Source organism: Colias croceus, chromosome Z, assembly GCF_905220415.1.
Source record: "Colias croceus chromosome Z, ilColCroc2.1".
In the NCBI taxonomy this organism is placed as follows: domain Eukaryota; kingdom Metazoa; phylum Arthropoda; class Insecta; order Lepidoptera; family Pieridae; genus Colias; species Colias croceus.
Window position 1 is genome coordinate 1,033,139 of NC_059568.1, and position 23,885 is coordinate 1,057,023.

The following is a 23,885-nucleotide window of genomic DNA, read 5'->3' on the forward strand; positions in this document are numbered from 1 at the left end:
TCACCATTCGAATGCTACATTATCCACGAGTAATATTAAGGCTATATTATATTATCACGCTAAGACAGGAGCGGAGCCACGCGGGTGAAACTGCGCGGCACAGCTAGTTATCAATAAATATCAAATAACATTTGCTCTTGAAAATTAAATTTTATAGGATTTAATCAAGCTTATCCAGTCGGAAAATTGATACCGCTAGGAGGCAAGTAGCCCTTCAATATTTCCATCACTGATTGAAATGGAATATAATAGCTTCTTCTATATATAGCTTCTTCAAATTCGATACATTATTATAATCTTAATATAATATACAAGCTGCTCCGCGCGGTTTCACCTCCGTGGCTCCACTCCTGTTGCCCGTAGCGTGATGAAATAAGAATGAAAGAAGAATAACCGGCTATCTAACACCGAAAGAATTTTTCAAATCGGACCAGTAGTTCCCGAGATTAGTGTGTTCAAACAAACAAACAAACAAACTCTTCAGCTTTATAATATTAGTATAGATAATAAATCTCGTGTCACAATGTTTGTCCTCAATGGACTCCTAAACCACTTAACCTATTATAATAAAATTCGCACACCATGTGCAGTTCGATCCAACTTGAGAGATAGGATAGTTTAAATCTCAAATCGTTGTAGAGAAAGCAGGCGAAGCCGCTGGCGGTAAGCTAGTAGGAATATAATTCATAGTAAATTTAGCTGTTGATACTAAGGGTTCTTTCGATTTTGGACAAGTTTTTTAAGCTTTTATCCAAATGTTGCCAAGTTTGGTGACATTCGTGTTATTTATTTCGAATGTTAAGAAATCACTGAATCGAGGGAATTTAACAACATATATATTAATCCATTTACTACTAAGTTATATCACAGATATATTATATAAAAGTTTAAGCTTTGCAAAATTTATTCTTCGTTATTTTCTTCGTCGTCGTTCTCTGACATGTTACTCAGATCCTATTGAAAACGTATTAGACGCCAATTAAATGTAAATGTGTGTGTTGCTAACTCGCACAATTAAACTTCTACCAATATATTTCTCTCCATCAAGTGATAGAAACTATCTTTAAGTTCCGTAAAAACATAGAATCAAAGACAGGTACAGTATAAATAAATCATTATAACTGTATCACTAGTAGAGTGTCGTCCCACTTTTTGCTAAATGTTTCCATTGATTGAATTTCCAGTAAGAAATTAACTAACCGTTAGACTTAAGTATGCATTTTCTATTTAACGACGGCGATCAAAGTGTAATTTACAAGATTGACTACTGGCTTAGGACCTGTATGTACTTTCAAGCACCTTAGAGGAGTATTTCGTAATTGCACTAGCTGTATTCATGATTTCCATAGTTAATTTATGAACATAAACAAAATTATATTTTATTACATAGAGTTATGATTAAGTATATCATTAAAATATAATTTTTACTTAACTCTGATATCATGACAACTTTGTCAATAAATCAAAGCTCTTTTTTAGCGTTGTATTAGTTGACTAGGTACTTGATTCAAATAAGGTTCTAGGTGCGGGTTTTAAAAATTAGTCTTATAGCCATTGAAGATTACTAGCAAATAATATTAGGCTTAACATTACATGGTTATCAATTTTCCCTTATATTGACCAGTCTAGTAATATTTCCTAGTAGGAAAGTAAAAAAAAACTTTTAGTTTTCTAAAAGTGTTTACCTTTAGCCATATAAACCGCGAAGGCCTCAGGATGTTAAGTTCAAATTGTATTGCGGTCAATACCGCCCACTGGTTGTACATCGTCAATACATATGTGACCTTTAATATTAAAGGTACAAGATGATCTGCTGAATTGATGGGGATATGGAAATTTTGCGAGCCGAACTTTAATGCATCGTAATATGTCCTAATATTAAAACGGGTTTTGTTCTTTAATACTATAGATACGATATATATATGTTATCAATCGGGAAAATCTGTGAGTTATAAACACACAAGTACATTGGTATGTTCGCCCTCGCATTTTTAAAAAGAAAGATGCTTAAAGAATTAGAGGAAATATTCATCATTCGTCATTGCATTGTTGTAATACTGTGTGGTCACGCTAGTTACATTTTCTATTAACAGTCTTACATAGTGTTGGAGTCTGGAGAACTATAATAGTATAGTCTGACACATATATTTCTTATTTATATTTCTTACTGATAAGGTAATGAAAGCGCTAAAATCTTTGAAACTTATTTAAAATAACTGTGTCCACGGAGAATATAGAAAGCTTACTTTCCTTCGTACTCAATTTAGGCGCTTTGGGTACATTCAGTTCGATATAACAATTAAATATTACCATAATAATCCCGTTTATTTGTCTATCGCCTATCAAGTAACAATAATTAACCTATATTTTGTAACTTAATCAGAACTAAACAAGTTACTTCCTCGGTTGTCTCAATTAGTGTTTGAAGCCTTGTCTTGTTCCGAATTAGATCATGTCAAATTTTCGCTAGAACTGGCATATTATTCTTGGATAATATTGACAGTACACTGTCTGAGATCACGCTGTAGAACTAGGTGAAAATACATCATTGATTTATATCTCAGAATCATGGAAAGTGAATAGAAATTGTTAATTGATTCTGTAAATTACTAAGATGATTGAGATCTTGACAACTTTAATGATTTCAGTTTATTTCGCAAATAGATTATTGTATCCTCTTAGGTACATCTAGCACGATTGACCAAGATATCTAATTTGTTGGATGAGACTATTGTATTGTGAATTTACCGTAGCTGTTTGAAGGTGATTTCAAATAAAATGTCATCAGACATGTCGTATTATTAAAACTGGAAGTTAAGCAAGCAACCAATTAAATATATTCAATTACCTACCTAGTGTGTGATTAAATCTCATTGTTTATGATTCGTACTCAGTAATAATCGTGTATTCTTGGTCACAACAATATAACAAGCCATTGTACTATACCTGACGGTCCTCATCCAATTAAACTTAAAGTTAAAATCGATTTAACAGTAATTCGAGTTATCATACAAATCGGTTGTTGTTTATGATTTATATGCAAATGTGATTTTTATACATCGAAACACACGACGCATGATCGAATATGAATTTTTATTGAGATTATATTATGAAGGATATAATATTATAGTCCTTCGGTGTAAATAACACTTTCGTTTGAAAAGTGTACCAGGCCATGAGCTACTATCGGCATTGCATTGTTAACAAAGCAAAACAGGTCGATGAATAAAATTTAGATTTTATTTTCCTTGCCGATAACTCCGTCGGCCTCTGTTTGTTAGCAACAAAGGTTTTATTTGTTTGCATTTAAACTTCTTAACTTCGAGATTCCTTTTAAAAACAAATTGAAGATGTCTTAGTGTAAGTAAGTATTTGTTTAAACGTCGATGAAGATTTTGATTATTTTGGAATTAGAGATTTATTTATTATCAGAATTGCCTTTTCACTAAACTGACTGCAGAATGATTGGAACACCAAAATGACTGCATAAATGATTGGAAATCTTAAAATATAGGTAACTAGGTATCCGCCCGCGGCTTCGCCCGCGCAGTCAAAGAAAAACCCGCATAGTTCCCGTTCCGTCATTTTTCCGGGATTAAAAGTAGCCTATGTCCTTTCTCGGGTATCAAAATATCACCATACCAAATTGAAAAAATTGGTTCAGTAGTTTAGGCGTGATTGAGTAACAGACAGACAGACAGAGTTACTTTCGCATTTATAATATTACTAGCGGTCCGCCCCGGCTTCGCCCGTGGTACATATTAACGTTTTCTCTACATAAGAACCATCCTCGTACTTCAAGGAATATAATAAAAAAAGAATTATCGAAATCGGTTCAGCCGTTCTCGAGTTATGGAATTACAACGAAAAGTGGCATTGATTTTTATATATTAGATCAATATTATCACACTTGAAATGTAAGGGTAAAAACGCAGATAATAATATGTAAATAGAACCTGTTAAAAATACACACGATCTTAGTTAATAGTAAAAATACCTTTTTTTTTTTTTTTTTTTTTTTTAAGTGGGGAAATCTTGCATAGATACCCACGGCGTCCGGGGAAAGGGCCGCGGGTTATGTCGGATTCCTACCGACCAAAACCCCACTGTGTTCCGTCAAGCCACATAAACGACGGGGCCACGGGTATAGGTAGAATTCTTCCGTGACCAAAATACCTAGGCTTTATATATTACTTTGTCCACAGACGTGCCCCAAACGAGCGAGCTCCGGGTCTCCGAGAGCCTCCCCCCGTCTGTGATTGCCAAAAGCGATGAGATTGAAGTCTGCAAGGATCCTGACTGCGTTCATACTGGTAAGTTTCTAAAAGGTAAACTAATTAATTAATTAGGTATTTTGTTGGGATTTAAATGAGAATAGAGAAAAACATTATTATCTAAGGGTCAATCTAGAAATGGCACAATGTTTGAAAAAAGCCTTTACCTACCAGGTATTATTCAAAAAGGTTCATTAGTATTATATCCATAGACATACACTATACGAATGAATATTAAGTGCGCCTTAACCTCAAAAGGCTATCGATGAGGAAATAAAACATCACATTTTATTAAACGTTATTTCAATAAAGTTCAAATTTAATACACGCAAGCCTGGAGGTCATAAGTCGTGTTCAACACGCAGATAATTTAGCAGATACAACGAATAATAGCTAACAATTGCATAACGTGTGCAGTTTCCCATACAAACAATGTGCCGTCACATATAATTACATGTAACTATTAGATGTGAGCAAACGAAAGTGGGTCAAAACTGTGGATACAATGGGTATGCTGAATGGGAGACAAATCGCGATTGTCGAGAAGTGCCTTGGTGACATGCCTGTTTAAGGTGTTTTGACTTATTCGGCGTAACTAGGTGACGTTCTCAGATATTTTTACTAGTTATTGGAGAATTTGAGAGGAAATAGCAGCTGAATCGCGTGTTATTTAGGAATTAAGGATGCATTAGAAATGAGAGGTGTTAAGGACGTAATTGACCTTATACCAGTGTATCTTAGTTGGACTATGTCATAAATAGAGGAAATTAACGTATTGTGCATTATCCTTTGAAGGAAGTCGTCAAAGGGATAATGCCTAGAATACTAAACAATTGTTTACTTCACAATGTTATCTTAAAGCACGCATATTGTCGTATAATTCTTATGTTAAGGTTGATACATGGAAAACTAATTTATGATATTATTAACCTAAATTGTATCTTTTGGATTGCTAAAATTGGGTACTATTAATTGTAAAATTAACGATTTATTTCCACTACATAACTAGAGAAAAAAATATATTTATGTATCCCAAATTTTGCCTTAACAAATTTTACCCAACCAAACTTTCGCAGCATCAAAGCTCCTGCTCAACATGGACGAATCCGTGGATCCATGCGACGACTTCTACGACTTTGCTTGCGGATCCTTCGTGAAGAACACCAGGATCCCTGATGATAAGACATCGGTGAACACTTTCTCCATCATCACCGACCAGCTCCAGGAACAGATTCGGTCACTACTGGATGATCCTATCAGCAGTGATGAGCCAAAGCCGTTTGTGCTTGCCAAGACGCTGTACCAGGCTTGCATGAATAGAAGTAAGTTGATCTTTATGTATGATTTTTTAGGTATGTAAGTTGTTTTTATTTGGGAATGTATGTCTGTATGTTTTGTTTAATCGGGTTTGTTGTGTGAGTACTGAGTATAGTGTACTCTTTCTTGATACTTAGTACGATAAAATATGGTGATATGAGAATACTTTTCTTTATTTTTACATCTAGAAGTTTTTAATGCAATAAGTACTTAAGTATGTAAAATCTAGGAATTTCGTTACTCATTTTGTTCCAAAAAATTAGTACAACTCGTAGCAATTTTCTGAATTACGCATTGCATCGATTATGAAATTTATATAACATTGCATGTTTCCTGTCGCTAATATAACCGCGATTTCTCTAGAATATAATAACAGTGATGTTAGATAATTGTGATATTGGTTTCATGATAAATGAGCATAAAATTAAAATTTCACGTGATCTCGTCCGAAAGCATCACATAACTATTCTTTATAAAAACACGTGAATGTATGTAATTGTGACATAGTGACAATTAAGATTATTTCTTCTTACTAGATACGCTGCCCTAAATACCTACGCTTACCCGGAAAATTGTAAAAGTTAATGCTATGAGAATAATCTTGTTTCTTACATAAGAATAACATACACGAATATGATAAACACTTCAAACATTTTACTGGGCAATATATGAATTTTATTATTTAATAACGGGTAACTACAAACAATAGGTATCATTAATATTAATGTCTTTTTGATGTACGAACTACGAAATAATAAGTTCAGTCGCAATCGAATATTATTTATCTCTTCGGATATTCCAAGACGATGTTGTAATGTAGGTAAATCATAAAATATTACCTACATTATAATTTTCTATTCCTTGTTTTTTCTACTATTATCAATTTATATTATTCCTAGTTAAGTACTTAGTCAGAGAAAATGTTTTATGACGCTTCGTGCACAGATTTGACATATTTTCATTTGATTATGATATTATTTATAGGTATTTAAATTGTCTACAATATTATAAGAGATTTAAAACTTATTTGACTTGATTTTGATTTATTATGTACATAATATTGTACACCACAGATCCATCACCATCTTGTTAACAAAAATAAGTTGGTCAAAATCCAATTCGTGCTTGGATTTATAAATTACTTTCTGTTCTTCTTTCAATAAATCCCTTTCACAATAAACAGGACTAACTTGTGCAATATGCGAGTCTATCAGGCACTATTTGAATTACAATGACTCTTTGCTCTCATTTATTGCGTTTTCGGCCATATTATAATAATTAATAGTAATAGCGGTAATGGGTATACGTATTTACCTACTTCTGAAATTTTACTGAACTAATGGCGTATCTACATTTTCATGCAAGGACCTACATTTAATGATGTTTAGTTAAAAATGTTAACATGAATTGTTCAATATTTTAAAGAAAAAAAAATCATAAGTAAGGCAAAACCAAAGGAAAATAGGGTCAGATATATTCAATTTTTCCATACCAGAAAGGAATTATATTCGATAGGGACTATAGTAAACCAAAACTTATTTTCATATAGCTCTATTAAAACACAAAATTTTAACCTTATCAAAATGTCGATCAACAAAAAAGCAGTGAAAGCAATAAAGTCAAAAGTCACAGTATAGTTAACAAGTGCAGTTAAGTGAAAGTCACTTCCGCGTTTGCAACACTCCATGTAATGATACGCAAGGATATACCACTGCTCTGAATCATGTAACCAATATTATGTGGTCTATTAGTTCTCGATTATTCTACACTTCTAGAGTATAGGAGATATTGGTCTGTTATATATTTTTGCTGCTGTGTATAACTTTTAGTATCTTTGTTTCTGTATACTTATCTGCCTCGGAGACTTCAAAAGCTGTCGGTCCTGCCTCTAATTACTTTTCAATGACGGTTGTTTTCCATCATCATAATATCATGAGAAGCAAAGTGTAATTATTTGGACAAATACTACATACCTACTACTACTACTACTACTACTAATTAAAATAATATCATCGAAATATGTATATAGGTTCGAATCGCGCTTCATGATAGTTTCATCTATTAGGTATAAATGTGAAAGTTTCCATGTAGGTATGGATGAATGTATCATGCGTGGATGTTTGTTACTCTTAAGTTATATCTACTGGACGGATTTGGATGAAATTTTACAGACTGTATATATATTTATATATAGGTATATATATATTTCGTGATCATTTAGATCATTTCTATCCTCTTGGGTAATCATTTCACATAATTTTCATACTGTCACTATTGACCCCCAGTACTGTCACAACCGCCCCTGGGATGTGGTCGATTGTGACAATCTTACTTTGTTTAAATAAATATTTTTCATAATTTAACTATTTGATTTAGGCCTAAAGTTTTAACATTAATACGTCAACCAATGAGTAAACTACATTATAACACAGTTTTTGTTCACATTATTAGCATAATTTAAAAAATATAGGCGGACAAACTAAAATTGTCACTACTGTACCCAGTCTACCCTACATGTCCCGCAGCCGGAGGCCCCAAAAGAAAACTCAGATGTACTTAGAAACTACATTTTTAATGACTAAAATGAGACTTTATACCCATGTCCGCACGATGCAGACCGGAGTCAAAGAATGAATTTATACATTTTAATAATTATAAAGACGTAAGCTTGGATGCTAACTAAGGGAAATCGCACCCACATTCTATTCCCGTGTGAACGGCGTATTCAGCAGTTTTGTATGAAGGCAAGGCCGTAACTCGTGCATATTGTTTCAATTTAAATTAAAAACAGTGTTGAAATTAAATTAAATTACAATTAATTGGCATATCATCCCATTATAATTACTAAAATATTTTAAGGTATACACACAATTATAATAATTAACATTAACAGTTAAAAAAATTGGCTGTATATTTGTGGCCATTTCAATACTATAACAAAAAAAAAAACAATTTTACCCTTTTAAAACGAAATTCTCCTCTAGCGGCCATCGAAGCCCGCGGTATCCAGCCACTTCTGGACATGCTCCGCAACCTGGGAGGTTGGCCAGTTCTGGACGGGGACAACTGGGATGAACGCTCCTTCTCGTGGACGGACGCGGTATACAAGTTCAGGCACGCGGGTTACTCTGTGGACTACTTCTTGGACTTCTCGATTAGTGTGGATGTGAAGAACTCCACTAACAGGATTATTGATGTGAGTTTATTATGTTTAAGTTGTTTGATTATAAGCTTATTACGTTAACGGATATCCTGATTTATGTTATTATATGAAGCTAATGTTTACCTGTTTAATTGATACCTAATATCAATGTTGCCAAAGTATGAACGTAAGGAAGTATGACATAGAATGATTGGAATTGTTAACTATATATAAAGATAATAAAAATATAGAGAAATGCCATTGCACATGTCTGATTTGGGTTAGTTAATTATGTTGCCGCTCAGTGAGGGCCAGATTTGGATAAGGGTTAAAAACGAAAAAAAAACCTATGTAAGAATAACGTTAATAAGGTACTTTTAGTTGGTGAATGGGATTCAGTTCAATAGTTTTTTGTAATATTAGCTATAATCTAAGTTAGTTTTGGTTTTATCTTAATAATGGTTTTACTGATGCATTCACTTTCACGGAACAATTAGAAAAATTTCTAAAAATTAACTTAATTTTTTTAATTTCACATTTCACTTATCAAGATGCAATCGGCTAATCAAAATTTTAAACCCTATATTTTAATAGCTATTTAATATTTATCTTTTACTACAATATTATTGTATACAACTCATTACGTTATAATTAAACACAAAAAATCTACAAAAATGAGCGAGAAAAAGTTATTTAGAATAAATAAGGCGTTCTGAGCGTCCTTCGCAAACTTAAATGAAATTCGGCATCCGCAGGGAACCCAATGTGTTATTACACTTTCGTATTTGTTTCGACTCCATAGATTATGCGACGTGACTTGCCGCCAAAATAATATCCAAGAAAAAAAAATATTCAAGGTTATTCCTAACTTTCTCGCGCTTTTAGTGCGCAAAATATAACTTGTTCGTTAGAAAATAATCTTTATTACACTTTGACGGAGTTTTTAAACTAATATTAAAAAAAAAACAGTAATACTAGAATTTATTTTTATTTAATTTTTTCTTGGATTAAGAAAAAAACAACAGACTTTTTACTAGGATTTTTTTATATGTAATTATTTTTTTCTTTCTCGTAATAAGTTGCATATTAACACATTATAAATAATTATACTTTGACTATGCACTCTGATATAACTAATATTATGCATATGCGTGGTTTAAATGTAATAGGAAGTAAAATTAGACGTTAGTTAATTATGTAGAAAAAATTGAATATTATTATAACAGCATTTATGTAATTTTTTATTACATGAACAGACTTTAAAATAAAATATAAAAAGAGATAAAGTCTTAATATTTTATTGTGATTTTTTATTTATTTATCTAAACTAAAACAAATCATACCTACTTTTTAATCTTTGTTGTGGTAGGATAATAAATATTAAATAATTGGATTTGCTATATTTTGGTAGATACGTAATCAAAACCGGTCACTAGGGGGTTCAGTGTTCATAACCAAATAATTATTCGACTAGGCTTATTAATGTTGTTTTCGTCACATTTTTTAATAAGAAACAGTTTGTATGATTTTAAAGACCGTTATATTGTAATTTAATTCGCGAGAATGCAAACTATCGCATAACCTTATAAACCCATCACGGGTTGCACTTCGATAGAATAATTTATCAAAAAATAATGCGTTATTAAGCAGTATTGATCCGCATATTTGCGTTAGTGTGCCGGTGCGAACGTTTTTAACATAGCTTTCATACTGTTCCTATTATATTTTTTACTGTGATACAACGAAAATTTACAAACATACGGGTCCAATAGCGTCTCTCGGGCTCACGATATATGAACAATAAATTATGGATTCTCGGTTCGAACGTTTTTACAAAGTTTTACCTTATTATTCTAATGATATAAATCGAATGTAGGTAGTTTCCCTACTGTTCCAATTCGTTTTCGTACTGTCCTATTATGTTACCTGTGACATAACGAAAGTTACATAAATATTAACTGTGACATATTGTTAAATCTACATAGAATAGAATAGAATAAGAATTTATTCGCAGTAAAAATCAAACACATAAACAAAAAAAATACACAAGAAAAATAACAGTTTACTACGAAAAGGCTATGGACTCAGCATATGGTGGAAACAATGACAAAGGCCAGTGCATTCACCGCTGTTTTTCAGCCATAGCCTGTTGTAGCCACAATTTTCACACGAGTTGATACAACAAAAATTGTGTAATTATAATTAAAGTATTTATTTTTGGTTTTATGGCATTCAAATGCTTTATAAATATAAATTTATAAAGAATAGAAAAAATTCGATCACGAGGCGGGACTCGAACCCGCATCCTTTCGCGCCATTCCGGGGCGGATGCCTAACCAACTCAGCCACTCGTGACCCGCCTGAGCAATCGAATTTATTCTATTCTTTCAGTTTTATGTGTCTTAATGGACACACCGCGCACCATCTATTAAGATGATTAACAACCATTTCATTCATTATTCTATTCTTTATTTTATATAATTAAAGTATACAAACTAACATAAATGCTTCTCTAGCTGGACCAAGCGTCTCTCGGTCTCAGCCGTGAGTACCTGAACCGCGGCTTCAAGGACAAGCTGGTGCAAGCGTACTACGAGTACATGGTCGACATCGCGGCGTTGCTCGGCGCGGACCGAGCGCGGGCCGAGCTCGAGCTTAAGGACTCGCTGCAGTTCGAGATCAAGCTGGCCAATGTGAGTATACGGGGTTTTTGGGACATTTTGGCTGGTCTTTGAACCCCTTCTGAATAGGCGTTTTAGGGTATTTTAAGGATAATTGTCCCCTTTGTGCCCTTTCTGAATAGGAGAAAAACCGTTTATGCCTGGTGGACATAATGACGGAAACTTTTTTTGTTGGGAAATCGCAATGATCATTATTAAGTATCTTAGTTATAATCGCGTGATTGCCACAATAATTATGATATTGCAATTTGCAACAAATGTTTCATTTTTATATAGATCTAGATACTCATAACCGTTTACCTATTTAACATTAGAAGAAAGTTGCATCCATTCAATATTTTTCTCCATATTCATGACACTACAATAGACATCGGTCATCAAGACGTTGCGGAAACATTTCCAAATTTACAAATAAAATTAAACCATTAATAAAAACCATAACACTTTACCAAAAAACCTCAAAATAGCATTCACGGACGTGTTTAATAATATCCAACGTGTCCGAAGCTAGAACAAATGGTGAATAGAAAATATTTTATTTTGAAAACAATAAAACGCCTAATCCGGGCGTCACGAACATTTAATGAGGCCACAAACAAGTTAATTTATGACTCTTGACTTTTATTTTTTAAATAGCTTTTGTATGTAGTTACGTAAGGTGCGTCTGTGTTGGATTCTCTGGTAAAATAGTAAACATTGTAAATTATAAAAAAAACATTAAAATCTAATTTTTGTATGATTCTTCAAAAGTTCAAAAAATGTTGTTGTTCGCTATGAATAGTTGATATTTGAATACTGCCTAATAATGTACCTATTGTTACATTTTTTATTGGATATTTTATGTATTTAGTTGATGAAGTATCAGCTTAATTTGGCATGAATTAAACAAATGGATTCAGTTTAAATAATGCGCTATACAAACGTCTTTCGTCTTTCATAGAACAATAAATATTCCATGAACTGAAGTAACTGATTGTAAAAAATATGCGTGTTTTGGTTATAGTAGTAACAAACCTAGCCTAGAAAACTGCATTCGCTCGCTGGAAATTTTTTAAAAATTGAAAAATAGCCTCATTGAAAGATTCGATCCTTTTTGACCATTCAGTGATCTGAAACTGAGAGTTTATTAATGACCACATATTATGTTAGCCCAACAATAGCTTGCTAACATAATGTTAGCAAGCTATATATTATGCTCTTCTAGAGATGTTTCCACTAACACAATATTGAAAGATTGGACCAATATTTATTTTGTCTTGACTGTCAATATAATATGTGTCGGAGTCATCGTCTTTCATATTATAATACAGGGTGGCTCTGAAATACGTTGACAACTTATTTTACGATTTATTTTATTTTTCATTTACACAGTATATCGGTGACTACTTTATAATAAAAATACAGTATTATTTTAATGTAAATATCTATTTATTTTCAAAATAACCACCTTTAGCTTTAATACAAAGACTTAAACGTTTTCTGAAGTTTTCGACGATTTTCCGTACCTCCTCTTCAGATATTTTGTCCCACTCACGAGTAAGTGTTGCCTTCAGCGCGTCTACACCTCTGTGTGATGTTGCACAGGCCTTCGCCTCTAGAATTGACCATACGCTGCAATCCATTCGATTAAGGTCTGATGAAAATGGAGGCCATTCCTTGGAACTTATGAACTCTGGGAAATGGCCCATACATCACTACTGCACATTTGAGGCCCTGTGAGATGCAGCAGAGTCATGTTGAAAAGTCCACGGTTGGTCACCGAAGTGCTACTGGTTCCAAGGAAGAACTACACTCTCTAAAATATCGCGTCGGTATATTTCTTGATTCATTTTCACACCTTTTTTTACGAAAACGAGAGGAGTTTTGCCTGTTGAGCAAATGCCACGCCAAACCATGACTGAATCCGGTCTTTTCCGATGGGGGATAATTGCTGTGGCTCCAGGGCGACTAGAAGAGTAAACTTTATCGTTTTGGCGGTTATGAGACCGTTCAATCTGAAAAATTTTTTCATCGGTGAAAAAAATATTTTTCCACGCTTCACCAGCGGAGCGCGCTTTCAGTAAGCGACATCTTTCAAGGCGTATTTTTTTATCTTTATCATCCAACCGCTGCGCTTTTCGAAGCTTGTATGCTGTTGACTTGAGCTCATTTTTAACAACTCGTTGTAACGTTGAATGACTTACACCTAAATCTCGAGCCATTTTTCTTACCTTGGCTTGTGAATTGCGGGTCTATCTTTGTTTGGCGATATGTCGAAGCCTAGGCGTCTTTACAGTTCTTTTTCTGCCTCTTCCCAGACAGTCACCAAGATGGCCAAGCACATCGTAGCGTTTAATAGCAGAAGAAACTAACTGCCGACTAATACTGAGAAGTCACACTATCGCGCACTGCCGCTTACCAGCCTCATATAAGGATATTATTGCACCTCGTTGAGCAGACATAGTAAAAAATGACTAATTTTTAATTTATTCTCTTCACAAATAACGTTAAGTTGGCGCCAAAACATGTGAAAATAATAATTAAAAAACAAAAGCAACGCAGCATGTCCCATTTTTTAAATTTATTATTTTGAAAGGAGAATGGCGAAACTGGGCCTAACATAAATAAGGCCTTACAGAAATGATACTAAATTTAAAATTTATTATGTTATTTTTAATAATTCTTGGTAAAATATTGACTTCTGATTCTATGGGAAAACAAATGTTTGAAAAAAAAGATAATATGTTCACTAACGGCATTGTTATTTAGATTTCTATGACTACCGGTCTTATCAAGCAGAGATTGTCAGTGCTGTCAGGAGTTAAATAGTCGATATATCGATTTAAACGAATGAATATTTATTTTCATTTTTAGTTTTATACAAAATTCAAATGCTTTATGAATCAGAAATATAAGTTGACTGCGTTACATATTTTATTTTTAACTTTTTAGCACTATTTATTTAGGTAATCCGTAATTCTATACATTTTTACTCATGGCGGCCGCACTTTGTAAGAATATTTCTGAAATGTAGCTGGCCGCTTCAATTTTAATTACAATGTCATGTTTGTCGTTTGACTTTTGACATTTGATTGAGGTTTTTCGTTACGTTACATTCGACTTTGTGCTTGTGGTTAACTTATTCTCTTCATCTTTATCGACTTTCACTACGTATTACGGACACTGACGATCTCTGTTATTACTACCAACCAACGCTTGCACACCGGACTTTGATTACCTGCCTTTACGACTCACTACTGCTACCCTACCTGGACACCGACTTTGCATCCAATTTTTCATTTACAATTAATATGAACTGCATCAACTGTGGTATTAATGCTAATCGTAACAATGCTATACGTATGCATTTGTTACAAGATAACACAATATTATCAATTATACAACGGTGGGCTGCTCCTCTAACGGTTAGTGGATTAGTATTATCTAAGGTATTTAGTACCTACTAGCTATTGAAATCAAACAAAAATGTAAACACACATTGTTTTATATATATATCTATACTAGCGGTCCACCCCGGCTTCGCCCGTGGTACCTACATGTTTAAACTATCCTATCTCTCAAGTTGGATCGAACTCCACAAGTTGTGCGAATTTTATTAAAATCGGTTAAGTGGTTTAGGAGTCCATTGAGGACAAACATTGTGACACGAGATTTATATATATTCACTTTCTTTTGTCCAATTGTAATATTAATTCTTTATTTGTAGATCACTCACTCTGATCACATATTATTTGATGCATTCTGGAAACTTGCAAATGATTCTTTGAGGATTGAAAATCATGAAGATGACAATGCAGTTGGTTTCCTTAGGTTCATATCAAATTAAGCAAGCAAGGTCCTATTATGGTGAGCACATAAGAAACGATGGCAAATATGTTATAGAAGTGTGCCGTGAATCAGACAGCGACATACAGAGAGCACTGTCAACATCAAGTACTACATGGCTTTTAAGAGGTCGCATTCAATCCAGGCATAGAAGTAGTAAAACTTATTTTACTTATATTTTAGTCGACAGTGCTCTCATAGGAAGGGAAGCAATAACAGTCTATTATTGTAATTGTTTAGTAGGAAGAAGAACTGTAGGTTGCTGCTGTCACGTTATGTCCATAATATGGTACCTTAGCTGGGCAAGGTATCAACCAGATTTAATGCCGCCAGCACAGTTTCTGGATGATGTGTTAATTGTTTATGATGATAATGATGAATAAACGATTTATGAAAAAACGTGTTTTATTTTATATACTTATAAGTACCTACGATGTTTTGGTAGGTACTCTAAAAGAATAAAAGTTCGATCCAATATCTCTATTACCTAACTGTTCTTCTGTTACACTCTATCTAAATAATATATATTAAGTATAGGATATAAACTTACCTCTACTTAGAAAGAAACAAAGCTATTCATTGAACTCGAGCAAACCTAACCTCAATTTTAGTGACGTTACATGCTCAATATCTCTGCTATCCCATAGAACAGATCTTTAATTGTTATATTTATAGAATCTGTTTATTTTTATCTATTTAACCCCACATAAATCATCAGTGTAACGATCAGGCCCAAAGTCCTATGGGAGTTCGCCATTCTCCAAACGTAATTTAGAACCACTCTGTATGTTCTCTATCTACTTTTAACTGATTTCAAAAAAAAGAAGATATCTTCTTCTCTGTATATTTTCTTTTTCACAATATAATGAATATTTTAAGAGACTACAATAAAATTTCAGATCTCTTTGCCATTGGAGAAACGTCGTAACGCAACTAGCCTGTACAACCCGATGACCATCGCTGAACTGCAAGAAAAGTACCCCAAGTATGTACAATACTTAGAATTGAATTTTTTTTCAGAATTAATATAATTTTTATATGCATGAAGTAGGTATAACATATTTATAAGATTTTTTTGTGGTGTTGATAATATTATAGATATTATGAAAAAAGTAACACCATTAAAAAGTAACAGGTTCTTAACACTAGCTTTTCGCCCTCAGCTTCACACGCGTAGTCAACTCGAAAAGTACCCGTCCCCCTAGCATTTTCGGCATTAAAACTAACCAGTGTGTTAACCCAAGTGACCGTCTATGTGTGTGCGAAATTTCATTAAAATCGGTTCATCAGTTTTTGTGTGCAGAAGTAACAAACAAACATACAAACTTTAGCATTTATAATTTTAATGGCATTTGCCGTGTCAAAATTTATTTATTTTTAATATTAAGTGGCAAAAAAATTATTATAATCAAACAGGATCCCGTGGCTGTCGTACGTGAACCGTCTCCTGGCTCCTCACATCGAGGTCGGTCTGGATGAGATCGTCATCGTCGATGTGCCCAAATACTTCTCCGATCTTGAGGTAAATAATTAAATTTTCTACATTTTTTAATTTATATTTCATAAATATTATATTTCAGGACAATTTTCACACACGGCACGATCTAATCCCATACTAAGCTTTCGCTTGTATTATGGAAACCAGATGGCTGATAAACATACATACATAATTTTAATTAAATACGATAATTAACACCCAGACACAGAGCAAACATCTATGTTCATCACACAAATATTTGCCCCGGGTGGGAATCGAACCCACGACCTCTGGCTTGGAAGGCAGGCCCACTACCAACCAAGCCAACCGGTCAGTAAAAACTAAAAATTATTTCCTTATTTTTCATAAAGCAATGTTTTCGAATTTTCTTAATGATATTGTTTTTCTTTTAACATATTTATAGCACATTGTTTTGGAACATTCCGCTCTTAAAATTTCGTTTTCCTCTTAATTAAAATAATTATAGGAATCTCTTTAAAAACCTTCCAATAAAGTAATTCAAAAATAGAATTAATTATTGGGCAACGTATTTATTTTTGCTTTTCTCTTAATGAATTTGCCCTCTGGCAAAAGTAAACAATTATTTTTATCTTTCCCTAAAACAAAACAGTACGTCATCAATGCCCACTTACCTCACCCACCAGGTTCTATTGAAAACCTCTAAATTGTTCCAAAACATTGCTTAAATTAAAAGATTTTGTTATTACCATTCAATGTTTGTTCCTTTTTGTTTTTTTCTCCTAATGGGTTTGCCCTCTGGCAAAAGTAACCAATTATTTTTCTTTTTAAACAAAACAGTAAGTCATCAATGCCAATTTAATTACTTCACCCACCAGGTGCTACTTAAAAACACAAAAAAGAAATTGTAAAAACATTCCTTAAATTAAAGGGTATATTTTTAGTATTGGCAATGTTTCTTATACTAATGGATTTGCCTTTTGGCAAAAGTAAACATTTTTGTATTTCCTTAAAAGAAAACAGTAATCAAAGCCCACTTACTTCACCTACCAGGTGCTCCTACAGAAAACATCCAAACTTTTTTATCTTTATTTTCATATTCTCAACCTTTTCCAACCTGCTAAAAACTCCTCAATTACTTTAACACAGCATATCTTAAACCCTCATCCGTCAGTTTTTCTGTCTTTTCGCATGAACACCTTTATTTCAATATTCCTATAAACAAATTGGTTTACATAAATCTTAAATAATATATATTATAAGTATACTAAGATCATCAAAATACCCATAAACCACCAGATCCTCCTAGAGAAGACGCCCAAGCGAGTACAAGCGAACTATGTAATGTGGCGAGTAGCTGGCGCCAGTGTATCGTACCTTACTGAGGAGTTACGCAGACGTCAACTGGCTTACGTCACTGCACTGTCTGGGAAGACTGAACGAGAGAGCAGGTGGAAGGAGTGCGCTGATACTACTAGTGCTAGGTAAGAGACATACATACACATAAACACATGAACACATACTATAATTTTTTGAATATTTAGCTTAATATTTATCTCCTTTATCTGTTTATTTAAGTTTATTTTAGTTTTCTGTCCTCAAGAGGCATTGGCAGAATATCAGAATCGGCGTTTTTAACTCTGACATTTATGCTGAGCCAAGGCCTGTTCGTAGAATACTGTGCACATTAACGGTTTTACTATTACACTTTTACTATTTCTGTGTGTGTGTTTTTTCTGTATTGTTTAATTGCTTTTTGTGTTTTGCGTTTTATTGTACCTAAGTGTGATTGTCTTCTATGTATAATCTATCTATCTAACACGTACGAACACTTCAAAACTAGGCTACATACACTATACATTACCACGAATATCTTTATGTACGACCAAACCTTCACGATCAACCATTAATATTATCATCTCAGATATAATATATCCCTATCACCTATCACCTCAGAACAAACGATACAACAAATTCTTTTTTTTTTCTATTTACTAAAGAAATTGATATTTTTGCAGTATGTCCATCGCTGTGGGAGCCCTCTATATCCGAAAATATTTCAACGAAAACTCTAAGGCCAAAGCTTTGGAGATGGTAGATGATATCAGGTAAGGAATTTCCTTATAAAGGTTTAGGAATATTTTAGATTTGATAAAAACTATTTTTATTGAATTATTGTTTTTTTTTCTTCTACAAAACCAATTCATGCAGTATCAATCCGCCATGAAGTCCTGAGGCAGTTCAAATTTTCACATATTTTTGTCAAATTAAGACTTTACCACTGTATATAAAAAAACGTTTTTCTTACTTCCATTCATCAAAATTCTATTCTCAATAATGTGTCTTACCACTTACCTCTAAAACATTAATGATCTATCTACTATTTACCGATTCTTGGAATATTAATGATCTATCTACTTTACAGACAACAATTCAGCAAGACTCTCTCAGAAGTGGAATGGATGGACGCCATGACACGTCAGGCTGCGCTCGACAAAGCACAAGCAATGGCCGCTCACATCGCATACCCTAATGAGCTGCTGGATAACAACAAGCTCACTGAGTTCTATTCCGGGGTGAGTCACAGACAGACACACATACACATAAACATCCTCAACTAAACATAGTTCAGCAACATCCTCTCAGAAGTGGAGTGGATGGACGAACTGTTGGATAATGACAAGCTCACGAGTCCTATTCCGGCGTGAGTTACGGACAAACACATAAACACACAAACATCCTAAACCAAACATAGTTCAGCTCTTTAACTAAAAATAGTTCTAGTTATTGATCCACAATAAGCAAACAACACATTTTAAACTGACTGCAAAAAACAGGAGGAAGCTTCTCATTCGACTGTTACCTATCAGAACTTAGAATAGAGCCTGTGCCTTAACTCCCCCAGTTAAAGTACCTTGATTTTTGCAGTTGAATAGTGAGTTTTTAACAACGTTAGCAGTTCTGGACCATATCCTTATACATTTATATCTATTTTATTAACACTTTAAAAAAAGTTACATATCTAAGAACAAACTTATCTAACAACAAAAAGCTGACACTGAACCTCCTTCTCAGTTGGAGATGTCCACTGACAAGCTGATGGAGTCAGTGCTGAACCTCACGTTGTTCGGCACTGAGTACCTGTTCAGCAAACTGCGCGAACCTGTTAACAAGACTGACTGGGTGACTCACGGCAGACCGGCCATTGTGAATGCGTTCTACTCCTCTATTGAGAACAGCATCCGTAAGTGTTCAACCGTTTCGGAGATTTTTTGTATTGAGAAAAGTAAACAGAAACCATTTTTTATTGTCAGAGATGAAAAATATTTTCTAATTTAAGGAGTTTCCTATTTTTTTGGAAAAAAAATACCGACTTTCTTGTCATTTTTTTACATATTGATACCGACGGTAACTCGTATCCTGTACCTGATAGCCAATTTTCGTAACACGAAAGGTTGCAACTCAAATTGCCAAATTAGGGCTGCCACAAAAACACATAATCAATTAATTAATCTATTTATGTATTAAAATACCGCAGAATTCCCAGCGGGTATCCTCCAAGGCACGTTCTTCTCAGCCAAGCGCCCCGCATACATGAACTACGGAGCTATCGGCTTCGTCATTGGACATGAAATCACTCACGGGTTCGATGACCAGGTAGTGTAAAACAGTAGAAGTTTAAACTGCTTTATATTCTTCGCTTGGTTTTGGGAAATGCACTAGAGAAAAAACGATTTACTAACAAAAAAATGGTGATTTTATGACAAATTCTTAATCAGCACTTTAAAAACTAACAACAAAAAATATGATAGGTGAAATGGCAAATTCTAAAACAGCACTAAATAAAATTATTTCTCTCTTCTAAATGACATAACCAAAGAAATCTATGCTTATAACACTTTCGTACTAACTCTCTCTACTAAAACACTAACCTACTAACAACAGACGGACAGTGAGAACCAATCATGACCGGATAATTCAAATATATTATCTGGTGATGAAGCAGGGTCGGTAGGGAGGGTGATGAACTGATGGTGATGACTAATTGCCTCAGCTGTTGATGACGGATGTTTTCCAGGGTCGCCAATTTGACAAGAACGGTAATCTCGTGGACTGGTGGCAAGAGATGACCAAGCAGAAGTATTTGGAGAAGGCCAAGTGCATCATTGACCAGTACTCCAACTATACTGTGAAGGAAGTTGGCATGAATGTAAGTTTATTTTTATTTATTTTTTGTTGTTTTACTGTGGGAGGATGTAGATGAATGGTTCAAATGTGTATGAAGTTTTGGTATAGAGATATTTTATTGGCTGGATCAGCATTTTGCTCCAGCTCGTTTAATAATAGTTAATTACTGTTTTCCATTACCCCACCTTAAAACCTTACTTTGTTTTACTTGGTTACTTTAGATTTGATATATAAATAAAAGTTTAAATATATACAATTTTCTACTACTTTAACAGGATAGTTAGCAGACAGTGAATTTTAATTCTGTTCTGTACTAGTGATACTAATACATATCTTAAAAAAGGGTAACTATTTTCTGTCTATTGCGGTAATCTGAATTGCTGCTAGTTTATAAATATTTCTAAACTTCTACATAATTTATAAAATAAATCTCAATTTAAAAAAGAGTACCTAGAGTAACGAGTTTCTGTCTGTTCTCTTGATATTCTGAATCGATGAAAAATATACTACAGGATCTCTGGTACTCTTTTAATTATTTGACTCAAATAAGCTGATTTTTCGTGAATAATTATTTTTAAAATAAATAATCTCTAGCTGAACGGTGTGAACACACAAGGCGAGAACATAGCTGACAATGGCGGTATCAAGGAAGCATATTATGCGTATGCGGCTTGGATGCGTCGTCATGGAGACGAGCCTCGTTTGCCGGGATTGGAGAAATATTCGCCTAGACAGGTCAGTAATTAATCCATACTATATAATATTATAAATGCGAAAGTAACTCTGTCTGTCTGTCTGTTACTCAATCACGCCTAAACTACTGAACCAATTTGCATGAAATTTGGTATGGAGATATTTTGATACCCGAGAAAGGACATAGGCTACTTTTTACCCCGGGACATTGGATAAGTTTTATCCCGGAAATCCCACGGGAACGGGAACTATGCGGGTTTTTGACTGCACGGGCGAAGCCGCGGGTGGAAAGCTAGTCTAATATTATATATTCTTCATATTCTGGGTTTTCAGATACCAAACTTGTACGGTTCTGTAGTATTTGCGTGAAAGAGTTACAAACAAACATCTTCACAAACTTCGCTTAATATTAGTAAGATAAGCAAAAGATTAAAAGCGCTCATAAATAAATAACTATATTGTTAGACGAAACTTGATTTAATATTTTTGTGGATGAATAGTACAATGTCTGGAAGAGATCGCTGTCTTAGCGATAAGACCGCCTGTTGTGCTCAACTGTATCTATTTATATTATATATTTACTCTTGTAATTTTTTTTATTTATTGGTGCACAATAAAGTATTTTTGTTTGTTTGTTTGTTTGTTGTATTTTCTGTCAAAACATGTTTAGGTAGCTGTGTAGAATCGCAGTACATCCTTATTACATTTAAAACTAATATTTAACCCGGCCTCGCGTGTTATTTCTTAGAATATAACTACATCTATAACTACACAATACACATGATAACATAAATTCCAGATTTTCTGGCTAACCGCTGTCCGATACCGTAACTATACAATATATATCCAGATAACTGTCAGATTGTTACTATCATAATAATATTTAATCATAATATTTACCTACTTTAATATATAACTATACTTTCTATCTAACCAATATATAACTTCCAGATGTTCTGGCTAAGCATGTCTTTAAATAATAATATGTATACAGGGTTACTTGTAAAACACCGGCAACCTCGCAGGACAAGATAGCTAACATCATAAGTAACAACATTTGTTCTACGACTTTTGATAATTTGTTAGATTTTATTTTCATACAAAAATAAATATTCATTTAATTTTCCGTTTGAATATTATAAACTCTACGCCTCCCAAAAAGCGAACGAGAGGGGGAAGGGGGTGTCGCTTCGTCCATCCGATAATGAATGGAACATAGACTTACAAATGTTAAGAGAGTACAATAAAAGTTTAAAAAATCATTTAAAAATAATTTATTGCGTTATGCCAAATGTCGTAGAACAAATGTTGTTGCTTATGATGTTAGCTATCTTGTCCTGCGAGGTTGCTGGTGTTTTACAAGTAACCCTGTATAATAACTACACAATACATTCCAGATGTTCTGGCTCAGCGCTGCCAACACGTGGTGCTCGGTATACCGCAACGAGTCCATCAAGATGCGCATCACGACCGGCTTCCACGCGCCCGGACGTTTCCGCGTCCAAGGTCCAATGTCCAACATGGACGAGTTCGCTGTGGACTTCAAGTGCCCCCCACACGCGCCCATGAACCCCGCTGCTAAATGCAAGGTCTGGTAAGTTGGGGGGAGAGGGAGGGGGGGGGGGATAGTAGCCTGTACTATTTTGGCTTAGCTAACCCGTAGCCTGTATTATACATGGGCTTAGTTAACCCGAGGGATAAATGCAGTAGGGTGAAACAGTTAAAAGGGGGGGTAGTATAGATTACAGTTAGAAGAGGGGGGAAGTATAGATTAGTAAGTTGACTTGACTTAAACTTAAGATTCTCTTAAGAAGAGAATTTAAAGGAACATTTGTCAAGTGTAAGGGTATAGTGGGAGGGGGATACTAGTGTTGTAAGCAGTTATCACAAGTGAGAAAGTACAGTGTAGAAAAGAAAAGGGGGGGAAAACAATAGCTTGCAAGATTAATAGATAAAGAAATAACGATGATAATGTTTCGTATTTAGTACAAAATACATATTAGATAACCTCCCCCCTCCTCCTTAAGTTTACTGGTTACACCACTAACTGTATATGTACTTATTAATGTACTAAATAGAATTTTTGTTAATAAATTTTTAGTAGTTTTTATTCCTTTAGAATACTTTTTTGTTTTGAAATTTTGTGTTTTTTTTGTGATTAAATGTTAAATTTAACCTCATTCTATATGACTAGTATATTTTATAAATTATCTTTTGGGATAGCGAGTGAAAAAAAATAGTTTTATCACTTTTATAATTATAACATAATGTTTTTCTTATCAATGCTCTTATTTTTGTTACTGATCTGA

At 33.9% G+C, this 23,885-nt stretch overlaps 1 protein-coding gene across 1 annotated transcript in view; it reads left to right on the forward strand.

The window, feature by feature from the left end:
- The window catches only part of LOC123705059 (neprilysin-2), a 59,772-nt gene extending 36,398 nt beyond the window's left edge, over window positions 1-23,374 (forward strand). The window contains exons 4-17 of the mRNA XM_045653631.1: window positions 4,206-4,313; window positions 5,351-5,596; window positions 8,576-8,787; window positions 11,250-11,426; window positions 16,139-16,224; window positions 16,656-16,761; window positions 17,995-18,179; window positions 18,714-18,803; window positions 19,121-19,271; window positions 19,771-19,939; window positions 20,234-20,352; window positions 20,774-20,905; window positions 21,478-21,618; window positions 22,974-23,374. Coding sequence (XP_045509587.1) covers window positions 4,206-4,313; window positions 5,351-5,596; window positions 8,576-8,787; window positions 11,250-11,426; window positions 16,139-16,224; window positions 16,656-16,761; window positions 17,995-18,179; window positions 18,714-18,803; window positions 19,121-19,271; window positions 19,771-19,939; window positions 20,234-20,352; window positions 20,774-20,905; window positions 21,478-21,618; window positions 22,974-23,174 — 2,123 coding nt within the window. The 3' untranslated portion in view covers window positions 23,175-23,374. The remainder of the gene's footprint in view (window positions 1-4,205; window positions 4,314-5,350; window positions 5,597-8,575; window positions 8,788-11,249; window positions 11,427-16,138; window positions 16,225-16,655; window positions 16,762-17,994; window positions 18,180-18,713; window positions 18,804-19,120; window positions 19,272-19,770; window positions 19,940-20,233; window positions 20,353-20,773; window positions 20,906-21,477; window positions 21,619-22,973) is intronic.
- The last annotated feature ends 511 nt before the right edge of the window (window positions 23,375-23,885 follow it).